Source organism: Siphateles boraxobius, unplaced genomic scaffold, assembly GCF_051911475.1.
Source record: "Siphateles boraxobius isolate OS27281-9 unplaced genomic scaffold, OSU_SipBor_1 86, whole genome shotgun sequence".
Taxonomy (NCBI): domain Eukaryota; kingdom Metazoa; phylum Chordata; class Actinopteri; order Cypriniformes; family Leuciscidae; genus Siphateles; species Siphateles boraxobius.
In genome coordinates, this window is record NW_027509215.1 from 2,097,050 (window position 1) to 2,109,349 (window position 12,300).

General features: G+C 34.7%; 1 protein-coding gene across 6 annotated transcripts; it reads right to left on the reverse strand.

The window, feature by feature from the left end:
* Window positions 1–1,099: 1,099 nt before the first annotated feature.
* crema (cAMP responsive element modulator a) lies at window positions 1,100–11,442 on the reverse strand. Of its 6 annotated transcripts, XM_077222393.1 has the most exons (8): window positions 11,351–11,442; window positions 9,891–9,990; window positions 8,479–8,595; window positions 7,705–7,790; window positions 7,003–7,151; window positions 6,582–6,770; window positions 1,663–1,819; window positions 1,100–1,557 (listed from the first exon to the last, which is right to left on the reverse strand). In XM_077222393.1, exons 2-8 carry the CDS (start codon window positions 9,978–9,980, stop codon window positions 1,413–1,415), a joined length of 933 nt encoding a protein of 310 aa, XP_077078508.1. In that variant the 5' UTR covers window positions 9,981–9,990; window positions 11,351–11,442; the 3' UTR covers window positions 1,100–1,412. The 6 variants fall into 6 exon arrangements, with proteins under 6 accessions (XP_077078508.1, XP_077078510.1, XP_077078509.1 ...); XM_077222394.1 differs by lacking the exon at window positions 8,479–8,595 and having other exon boundaries at window positions 1,267–1,557; XM_077222391.1 differs by lacking the exon at window positions 11,351–11,442 and having other exon boundaries at window positions 1,267–1,557; window positions 9,891–10,246.
* Window positions 11,443–12,300: the final 858 nt, after the last annotated feature.

Genomic DNA, 12,300 nt, shown 5'->3' on the forward strand with positions numbered 1-12,300 from the left:
GAATATTTTCAAACGGGTAGCTCCGCCTCAAACTCACTCCATTGGTTGATCCAAAGTTGCTATTTTATGATGCTCAAACAAACAGAGCAATCAACCTACAAATGGCTAATTTATAGTTTGTCTGCATATTTAGCATACACTTTATATTACAGACATGAGGCAATTGTGCTTGTATTTTTACTTATTTGTACACTCTTTGAATAAATGTGTGCTGAATAAATAAAAGTAAATCTGTGATATATAAATAAAGGGATTTAAGAGCAGTCTTAAAGAGATAGTTAGCCCCAAAATGAAAACTCTGTCATCATTTACTCACCCTCATCTCATTACAAACCTGTATGACTTTCTTTTGTGGAAAACAAGAGGATGTTTTGAAGAACTGTTTTTGTCTACACAATGAAAGACAATAGGGTCCAAAACACGTGGCTTTGACTGCATGGTCAAAAAACTACAGCAATGAGATGTTTTTTTTTTAAATGTCATCTTTTGTGTTCCACAGAAGAAAAATAGTGCACACAAAACTATCCCTTTAAGCACTTTATGTCATTATGTAATCATCAACATTATGTCATTCACCCATGAGCTCATGACTGCTAATAAACAACTTAAAACAGTTCAATCCATCTAACACATAATTTCACAGATATAAAAACTTCTATGTGGAAACTTGTGTTTTAACTTGAGTTTCACACTGCACACATAAACAGCATGACCTGAATCTGGAATCTACAGAAAATATAGTGATTTCTAGGGTACTACATTCATTTTTTATTTTTTTATTAATAAAATATATTATAAAATAATTATTGAAATGTACAAACGTGACTGAAATCTACTTTACATGAGGAAAAGGACCCAATATACATCCAATAAACTGCTTAAATCACCTGGATCCAATCAGACTTACTGAATATAAACTCACTACAAATGTAACCCGCATCAAACAATTAATAAGTATATCACTCCATTATTTTACGTTGCTTCAAATGGCCTTACAGCGTATTTTCTCCATATATATGCGCCAAAACTGTTAACATGCTGCTTATGTGAGCAGTGTGCAACCAGTTAACATCTACTCAATGATCTTTGCTTTTTCTGATTTTAACTTAAAGTAAAGCACATACATTTTCCAAACATATCAATGAAGAGTTCCAGTTTTTTTGAAACACAGAGAACAGGAATAATATATGCCAATCTTAAAATGTGTGTGTGTGTGTGTGTGTGTGTGTGAGAGAGGATAAACTGCAGGTAGCAGTAGACCTCAGCATCCTCAAAGCAACGTTAGCAACTTCTTATAAAAACTTTTGGCTTAACAAACGAGCGGAAACGATCAAATCCAGGCGGTGCGATAGAAGAAGAGAAGAGACAGGTAGTTTGTGTATCACACAGTCCTTGTGCAGTGTTTGTGAGGGCTATTCTGGCTTGTGGCAGTAGATGTCTTTGAGAGCTTTGAGCTCCTCTATGAGAGTCTTGTTCTGGTTTTCCAGCACAGCGACGCGATTCTCCAAACACTTGACATATTCTTTCTTCTTTCTGCGACACTCGCGCGCCGCCTCCCTACAACACGCAAATAAAAGGTCAAACACGAGCAGGCTTAAAGAGATAGTTAAGCCCCAAAAAGTTGAAGCACATACACACATTGAGACTCAGGTGTGTGGGTACCTGTTCTTCATCAGGCGGACTTCCCTCTTGCGTGTGGCCTCCTCTGCATTTGGCTGTGGGCTGTGCATGGCCCCCGGCGACGCTGCCATGACGACACCTGGTGGTAACCCGGACGACGGGGAGCGGATCTGATACGCTGGCATGTCTCCTGTGGCAGCTACATGCACAAATAAATCAAAATGCATGATATATTTTGAGAGATGAAAGAGTAACATTTTAAAGTTTGGCTGTATACATTTATAGTGAAATTGGTTACACAAGAGTTGTGACTAGCATGAACTAGCAATGAACAATACATTTACATCATATTAATCATAGTTAATGTTGATTTCTACATACATGTTAACACTAATGCATTAGGAACTAAAATGTACAATAGTATATTTAGAAATTAAACTGATTTTGAAATTAAACCACAAAAAAATAATGTAAAAATTATTGTTCATGGTTAGTGAAATGTTACCAATAATTGATGGTCAGTGATGCAACATACAATATTTTGATGGTTTAACCTGTATCTGAAAACTATGATGATCAAAAAAAAATTAGATCAGTGGTGATATACTGTACATGCTTAGGGTAAGACGTAAAATATTATACAATATTATGTATTATTCTTTATTATTGATAATAACAATGATTATATTTATTGTATTATTATTATTTCAAAAGATATGGAAGCAAAGAGCTGAGTAAATCGTGAAAATATAATAATAATAATCATTATTTGTGCAATTCTGGTTATGGTTTCATCTGCAAAAGTTTTAAAACTCATAAATGAAAAATGTAGATCAGAGGTGATATATGGACTTGAGCTAAGACACCAAATAAATAAAAAATTAAGTGCATAATTCCATAATTAAATTATAAGTGAATAAAGTAGATTAATTTATTGTATAATTAAGTGTATAAGTCCATATAATTTATTATTATTGACAATAATTATACTCAACAACACCAACAATTACTATTATTAATTTTATTTATTATTATTTCCAAACATATGGAAACAAACAGAAATCACAGTTGTTGTGTTATCTTGAGAAAACAGTATGTAATAATAATAATAATAATCATTATTTTTGCAATTCTAGTTCTGGTTTAATCTGAAAAAATTAAAAACTCACAGATAAAAAAATGTAGATGAGTGGTGATATATATGCTTGAGCTAATTAAAAAAAGTGTAAAATCGATTTGTTTATAATTATTAATAATTTATCATTATTATTACTATTAATTTCCAAACATATGGGAGCAAACAGAGCCCATAAAGTAATTTGTTATCTTGAGAAAATAGGATATAATAATAAGCATTATTTTAGCAATTCTTTTTTGACATCGACTAATAAAGAGGCACATAAAACTGGATCTAACCAATCAGCTTTGAACTCTATTGTAACCAGACTTAAAAAAGCAGGTCTAACTGGACTCATTAGTTTATGAAATAAATCCAAAACAATAACAACGAAAAGCAGTTATATCAAAACTTTCACATCCACCCACACAAACAACATTAAAAATACCTGAAGTAACATTCAAAACCCCAAATATAAGTATAAGGTCACTGGTGCAGTACAGACAGTTTTAATGCAGCTATCAGTCAATGTTCCCAGCAGTAAACGTCCTTCAACAAACTGTATATGCCTTGACTTAACGTGTATGTGTGTGTGTGTGCGCTTGTTATCAGACAATGTGACAAAATGCTGATGTCACTGTGTGCGTCGTTGCCCAAACCCCCGCCCCATTCCCTCTCTCTCTCTCTCCCTCTCTCTCTCTCTCTCTCTCCCTCTCTCTCTCTCTCTCTCTCGGCTTCGGCAGGCTTCCAGGAAACAGACTGACGTCAAACAGAAAGCTCCTCCCTCCTCCCCCCTCATTCTCTCTCTCTGCTTTTGTCTGCCTCTCTCTTTCTCTCAATGATTCATGTGTGTGAATAGACAGGCAGATTTGCAGCCTGATTTCGTAAAACAGGAGCATGTCAATGAGTGTGTTTACGACTGAGAAGAAAGTTTCAACCACATAAAGGAAACAAGCAAAAGAAGCCCGAAAACAAGCGTCAATCTCCAACTGTCTGATGTCCCACTTTCTCAAAAGTGTTTACAAACTTTCGCTGTTTATTTTTTATCAGTGCTGTAGGATTGGAATATTCCCTATATTAAATATCATTATTAATAATAATAATAATCTCATATTATATTCACTACATTAATTACTTTTGAGATTGTTGACATTTTCTGCAGTGACTACTCCGTATAAAAAATGTGAACAGCATTTCATAATTATTATAGTTTAGTTTTATATGTTTATTAAAATGATTATTATACGTGCATTATTTTTATTATATAAACTCTACAAGACTACATGGAATTTATAGAAAAAATGTATTTACTACATCACATAATTTAAATTTACTAGTAAAAGAAAAAAAAAGTTAAGAAGCAACTACAAATCAACTAAATTAAAGTTTAACTACCGATATTCACTCAAAAAACAATACAAAGCAATGTCTATTTCATCATGCAACTAGCTTATTTACTTAATGACAAAATACAGAACTTCATAAATGCATACAGAATATATACATAAGCACACACACACACACACACACACACATCTCTCTCTCTCTCTCTCTCTCACCTGACTCGGTCTCTTCCCCGGTCACTGCCATCTCTATGCTGTAGTAATCCAGTTGTGATTGTCTTGAGCACTATCTTCTGTATTTCCTGTTAAAGCTCTCTCTTCCTTTCAGCTGGTTCACTGAGTGAGTTTCTCTCTTAGACTCTTTCTGACTGTCTTAGTTTGAGTTTTGACACTTAATGTTATGCAATTCTCCCTCCCTCCCTCTCTCTCTCTCCGTCCCCCTCTCTCTCTCTCTCTCTCTCTCTCTCTCTCTCTCTCTCTCTCTCTCTCTCTCTCTCCCTACGTCCTTCTCTCTCTCTCTCTGTCAGATTACAGGTTACTATTAAGGGCATTGACATCACTATGACATCACGGCAGTCTCACAGGGAAATAACACACTCTCTCTGGAGAATGCCCTCCCCGCACCCACGGTGTGTGTGTGTGTGTGTGTGTGTGTGAGAGAGAGAGAGGTGGAGAGAAGAAGACACTAGGTTTGTGATTAAACTTCTATGCTTAAATTCATGGCCTGAGGAACATTAAAACTGATTTCTAACAAGACTCCAACTGCATGGAATTTAAATGTTTAAGTTCATGGTAAAAGAGAAGCAAAGGAAGAAGACAAGAGAAGGAGGATACGTTATTAAGTATGTATTTTTAGAACATGATGACGCAAAAGCATTGCAGCTCAAACAAAAGGATACTGTGCCCATTTCACCTCATAACACTACACAGGCATCTGAAATGGTCATCTATACACACACACACACACACACACACATAGAGACTCACACGTCAGTCGCCATATTACTTTGTTTACATAGACAAATATCTTCAAGTATATCCCTAAAGGCCTATCTGTTTCAATATATCTGAAATTGTTTGAAACAATGTATCTATTCTCATGATCTATTCTGCTCAGAGCCGCAGTAGTTTAAAAAAAGTTTTACCAGGAGCAAAGTATAAAACATTTATTCTTAGTTACTTTTATTCAACTAACAAACACAAAAAACATTAAACTAGTCACTTTAAGGAAAAAAATGTTACATGAACACTTCATTCAGAGCATTCCATTTTCTATACATTCACTGCAAAAATAAAATCGTCTTTCTCAGTATTTTTATTGTTTTTTGTTTGCAGTAAAATGATTTAAACCCTTCAAATAAATAAAAGTTGTTTTAAGAGAATATATATATATATATATATATATATATATATATATATATATATATATAGGGTAAGATAAACTTAAAATAAGTATTTTAAATATTCTCTGAAAACCAATTTTAATATCTCAAGGATGTTTTGATATTTTACTGAAAATCGAGACCAAAATACTGTTTAAGAAAATTATTTTTGCAATGTTCCACACAAATACTTAGAATTAAATTTACCAGGGTATCAGGGTACTTTTATTATTATTGTTATTTAGGGTAAAATTCAAATTCAAAATTGCATTTCCAACCAATAGTGAGTGGGTTCACATGCTGAAACTCTTATCTTTGCAAATCAAGGAGATTTTCAACCTTATTTTGTCAATGTCATTTCACAAAAAAATTGTAACTCGTTTTTTTTCTCACTTGCACAAACTTGACTGCAAATCTAGATTCCCACAATGCAACGTGTTTTTAATGTCCTTCCACGATCAGGGCCTGCTATCAGCTAACAGCTCATATATTTCCACATGTTTCCACTTTGCTGAAATTACAACAATTATACAGGGGCGCAGGAAGTGGGGGTGCTGCACCACCCGCTGTTTTGACAGGATTGTAAATGCAACGCATATTATTGTTCATTTACATTTATTACTTTTTAGCATTTAGTAATTTATTCGTAATAAACAATCTAAGTGGGCAATAAGAAAAGTTTTGATAATGTTAAATTATGTTTTATAAAACATACGTTACATTGTGACCGTTACAGTGTGTACGGTAGGCACTAGGCAAGTTTTTTGAGTTCATTTCTATTTCCTGTCGCTGTGCAGGTGCTTTTATTGTACATGACAGTTTAAAAAGCTCCATAACCCTTTTATTTAAAGGCTTAATTTATGTCCCATAGACCATTCCGTTGCATAACAATTGATTAAACTCGTTTTGACGAGTTTAGACTTGATATTGTTTCTTATTCAAAAGTTGTGACCCAAAACCCCACAGCACCCCCAAACTAAAGCATCTTCCCGCGACCCTGCAATTATAACATTTTGTAAAAGATATTTAACCACTTTCTGTCTGACTGACTTCAGAAGAGAAGTGATGTGGTTCAGATGAAAGAATTGAAAGATTTTCATAAAAGTTTCAGTGTCTTACCCTGAACGAGCACCTGTCCCGCACTAAGCAGTAGCTGTTGGCCAGGGTCTCCAGGCTGGGGGCCGTACTGCAGGATAGTGGCCCCCGGCTGGGGTGTGGCGGGGCTGGGAAGAGTCAGAGCCTGAACCCCTTGCAAGGCCTCTCCTCCAGGGCCGGTCAGCTGTATCGCTCCACCCTGAGTGAACGCTACTGCACAGACACAAAACAAGAAGACAGTCTATCTTCAATTTCCCAAACACTTACTATAACTAATGATAAGTGTTTCATAAATTTGGGAAACATTTGTGCAATATCTATGTGTTGCTATTTCGTAAGAAAGGGCTGATGAACAACAAAACCCTTCATTTTAAGGGTAAAAACTTGAATTCACACTTCATGCCGCACAAAGAGATAATTATTTGAGCAATGAACTCAGACGTACTGTATTGCCCTGAGCTGGTCTGGTAGATTGAAGATGGTGTGGTCACCGTAGCAACACTAGAGGTGGGCGGGGCTTCTTCCTCAACTCTCTCCTCTTCCTCGATCTTTGGCACAGCATGGACATCTGATGACAACTCATTAAGAATTTTCCTGAAAATACATTTTTAAATTAAAACATCTTTATCTGACAATATCAGTATCTGTCACGAAATGTCAATCCATTCAGACAAGAACTATCACGTGTGCGGGTTTCTGGATATTATTGGGTTTGGAGTATTTTGTTGTTGAATCCGGGGATAAAATAAATGATGTCAAATTATGATATATCTGATTGGCCACCAGTGTGTTTTTACTGAAGTTATACTATTACAAACAATTTTCGGTAATTAAAATAGCTGAAAAAAATATATTATAAAAATTAGATGAAACACTTTAACCTGAAAAAAGCAACGGAAAAAAAAATGTTGCCTTGTAACTAACTGAAATTAAATCATGACAATTCTTGGAATAGTAATAGTTTTAGCATGTCATTGAATATGTTCATGTAATAAAAATAAATTAAATCAAAATATATTTTAAATGAATAAAAATGACACAAGCAAATTAAAATCACTAAAAATGAACACTGAAAGTATAAAAGTTAATACTATAATAGTTTATAAATATTGCTAAAATAACACTGTTGTTCAAGAATGGATCTCACCTATAAGACGGGCGTCTGGACAGAATCTCCCTCCTCTTCTGAGAATCTGATGGTGTTGTACCCGGACCGCCAGTATCAGAAGCTACCTAAAAACATTCAAACAAACATATATACTCGCCTTAATGCCAAATTAGCCTTTAAAAGAATCACATGTGGAGGGGACATTTTCAGTGAATAACTACACAAATCTTTAGTATTAGCTCAGCAGTCATACAGACTATATAGAATGATTTTTCGTCATTTTAAGGCTTCACTGAATGAAAAAAGTGGATATTCTTTCAAAATCCATCTTTAGTGCTTGATGAAATATGTATTTTACATAGTTGTGTCACTATAGATAACAATTGTGCCAAGTGACCATGAGTCTTCTCTCTTCTCCGGAGCAGATTTGTTTTGTCTGACGTTGGCTTTGTGTGTGTGCCCAGAAGATCAGATGCATTGACACACAAATCTCATTACTGCTCTATACAGCTACTCTCACTCTTGTTGTTACTATGTCAATCTGCTTCTCCTTCATCCCATTGATCCCAGGATGAGTAAAAGTGCCCTGTGATTGGCTGCAGCTCTAACTGCCAGCAATGTGATTGGTCAGTCTCTCCAGGTGAAGGAAAGGGTAAATGAATGACAGGATTGTGCTTGAATTGAGCTCACAGGACAGCACACATTATGGTTTAAAAGGTTTGGACTGTATAGATGGGAACTTTTCCTAAAGTTTATATTTACACTAGTCCTGTTCAAATGTATTACATACATAAAAAACGTGTATGTGTGTACCTGCACAGTTTGTATCTGAGGTGACTGTATAACAGAGGGCTGTGTTGTCTGAATGACTCCCTGCACATGTAGTGTCTGTCCATCAGGTAATGACACCACAGCTACACCCTCGTTCACCTGAGAGAGACAGACAGAGAGGATAAGACATGTCTGCGGCTGTTTAACCCAGTGTTGTCAATGTTAAATTCTGTCATCATTTACTCACCCTCAAGTTGTTCCAACCCTGTATGAGGATCTTTCTTCAGTTGAACACAAAAGACAGTAGCCATTGACTTCCATAGTATTTTTTGGTCACACTTTAGATTAGGGTTCAATTCTCACAATTAACTAACTATGACTTTTGCCTCAGTAAACTCCTAATGACTGCTTACTAATAGTTAGTAAGGTATTTAAGTTAAGTTTAGGTATTGGGTAGGATTAAGGTATGTAGAATATGGTCATGAATAAGGCATTAATATATGCTTTATAAGTTATCAGTACTAATAAACAGCCAATATCTTTGTAATATGCATGCTAATAAGCAACTAGTTAACAGTGAGAATTGGACCCTAAACTAAAGTGTTACCTATTTTTTTCCTACTATGGAAGTCAATGACTACCATCAACTGTTTGATTACCAACATTCTTTCAAATATATTCATTTGTGTTCAGTGTTCTAAGTTTAATTAGAAATACTAAAATTACTAAAATGGCAACAAAAAAAGCTACATAAAAACATACAAAATTGTCAAAAGCACATCATAAAAAAATCTAAACCTCAAAATAAAATTAAAACAAAAATATGTATTTAAAAAAACAATTAAAAATATTAATAAATACTGTAGGCTACTTTAATAGTGTATGAATAATACTATAATAACAGTTGTTTAAACACATCTTTTAATACAATAAAGTCACATTTTCATTTACATTTAGTCTGTAAATATTGCAGTCTAACAACACATCAAGTAGCTACCATGATATTACCACCATGTTTTTTGGACACTATCATAATATATATATATATATATATATATATATATATATATATATATATATATATTTTTTTTTTTTTTTTTTTTTTAAGGGCCTATGGTAATACCATGTTATTGTTCTAAGTAACTTGGAGATCCACATAAATACCACGGTATATGAATATGATAGTCAAACCATCTTTTTGCTATGGTTAGGAATGCGTATTACAGTGTTGGTTCAATTGTAAATAAGATTTTGAAACATTTTTCAAAATGGTGGTGGTGGGTGAGGTGAGACTGCTGATATGATTATAAAGTGCTTTGTACAATAGTGCATGAGAAAGTGCTATATAAATTCTTCATTTATTCACTTTCCCTAGTTTATTGTAACATTAATGTATTTGTGTTCAGTTTGGCATGATATTTATATACAAAATGAAACAGGCGTCATTTCTGTACCTGTGTGAGTGAGTCAGAATCTGACTGTATCTCACTTGTTATTTTCTCAGTAGCACTGGCTTCCTGTTGCGCTATGGTCGCAGTTTCCATGGCGATCGGCCTAGCAACAGAGCAGAGAGGAAATGCACAGTCAGCACTCTGAGTAATATGACAAAAGATTTTAAAGTTGCATTTGATGCAATAATCCATCGATTCAGCCAAGGGTTTGCCAATCCAGTGGTCCAAGATGTGAGGCAATAAAACTGTTCGGTTTTCGTGAGTGTTTGTGTTGATATTCATGTTTTTTTGAGACTCGTGAAGCAGTTTCTTATTTTCCAGTGAATTTTTCACCTGTTGAAAAACTATTTTAGCCTTTTTGGGGGTCTTAGACTTAATTAGATAGAGTACGTGCATCAGCGTGAAACTTAAAAATTAAAAATGCATGAAAAAAAAAGTTAAGAGGGCCAAAGCTTCAATAATATCTACCATTTGGGTTTGATTAAGTCAGAGTTTTCAAAATTTTAACTTGAAAGGAAAACAAATTCTTTCTATTCAAGAAATTAAATTGCTGAAGGTAAACATAAAAAGTATTCTAAATAATGTAAAAAATAAAATAAAAAAAATGTAAAAAAAATTATATGTCATTTAATAGTATTTTTTAATGGGGGTAATTAAAAATTTCACTTCACGCACACAAAAAACGGCCGCGTCCACTTCCTCATTTTCTCTGAATGCTTCTTGACAAGTGCACAAACTTCTAAACTATTCTAGATAAGCAGACCCGTACAATTTATGACGAAATATATTTTACTCGATTACTTTAGTAGTTTATTGAGATTGCTCTATCCAATATTGATTTATGGCTGTTGTATTATGTCAGCGTTCTCTTAACTTCTGTTTCTTTTGACAGAAACAAACGCGCCCAAACTTTGAACAGCTCGCGCTTATGTAACAGCAAACGGTGGCACGAGGATATGACATACATTTGAGACATTCATGGGCTCACAAATGAATACAGCAGTAAAGCAACTTGCAAACTGTTTAAGTTATTTAGGCAAGCTTTGTCGGCTACTGTAGCCTATATACTGGCACATTCCTGGATCAAGCTGCGTCATTCTCCATTAAATCTAGTTTCATTTTTAATATCGCCAACCCTGAATTTAACTTGTCTTTTTTGCTTTCGTACTTAGGCTATATTATGTTTCAGCTTAACTTTGACGAATAGTCTAAACATTCAGAATAGCCTATATGAAATCTGCGCGTTTTTCGTTGTTCGCAGGTTAATTTTATTTTATTTTATTTTACAGTAGCCTAGTTTAGCGCTGTTTAAACTTGAACTGCGTCCGGACAGCTTCGCCTCGCGAACATATTAGATTTGAGAAACTAATTTAACAGCAGCTACATGTCATTTCGTCTTGCTGCGCTCATCTCCAGATCCTATTCTCTCCATTGGCGGCAGATCGACATGCCAAATAACTTACCCGAGTTTTACGTAGAGTCTCGTCACTCGTTACGGGTAAAGAGGAAGCCCGACTCGCTGCACACGTAGAGCACACGTCAGCCCTGATGATGCGAATGGGAAATGTGAATTATGCAGCCGCAGCCGGAGGCCCCGACAACACACACACACACACACACACACACACACACACACACACACACACACACACACACACACACACACACACACACACACACACACACACACACACACACACAAACACACACACACATGCTGGGCGGAGCCTAGGCGCTAAAAGGCCGCTGTCACTCACCAAATGCCATTAACTTTAGCTATTTGCTAAAATGAATTTATTTGCATAATGAAGTAATGCATTTGAGACTTAAATTTTATAATAAAAATGAATCGAATTTAATATTGAGAAGTGCTCCAGACTGATCAGACTTAGCCTACCTAAAGATCAATAAACAACTTTTTAATCTAAAAATAAAAATATATAAAATGTATTATATTTCAGTTTCTAAAAATAAGTTTAAATATTTTTACATCAAATATAAATTAAGAAGTTTGATGAACTAGCGCCATCTTGCGCTAGAAGAACGACAACATTTCTCAGTTCTTCAGTTCTCACATACAGTAAATAATTATGTAATATGATGTGTAATGTTACACAGACAGAAAGCTATAAATAAACAGACAGACAGACAGACAGACAGACAGACAGACAGACAGACAGACAGACAGACAGATAGATAGATAGATAGATAAATAGATAGATAGATAGATAGATAGATAGATAGATAGATAGATAGATAGATAGATAGATAGATGGGTAGAGCAACAGATAGATAGATAGATAGATAGATAGATAGATAGATAGATAGATAGATAGATAGATAGATAGATAGATAGATAGATAGATAGATAGATAGATGGGTAGAGCAACAGATAGATAGATAGATAGATAGA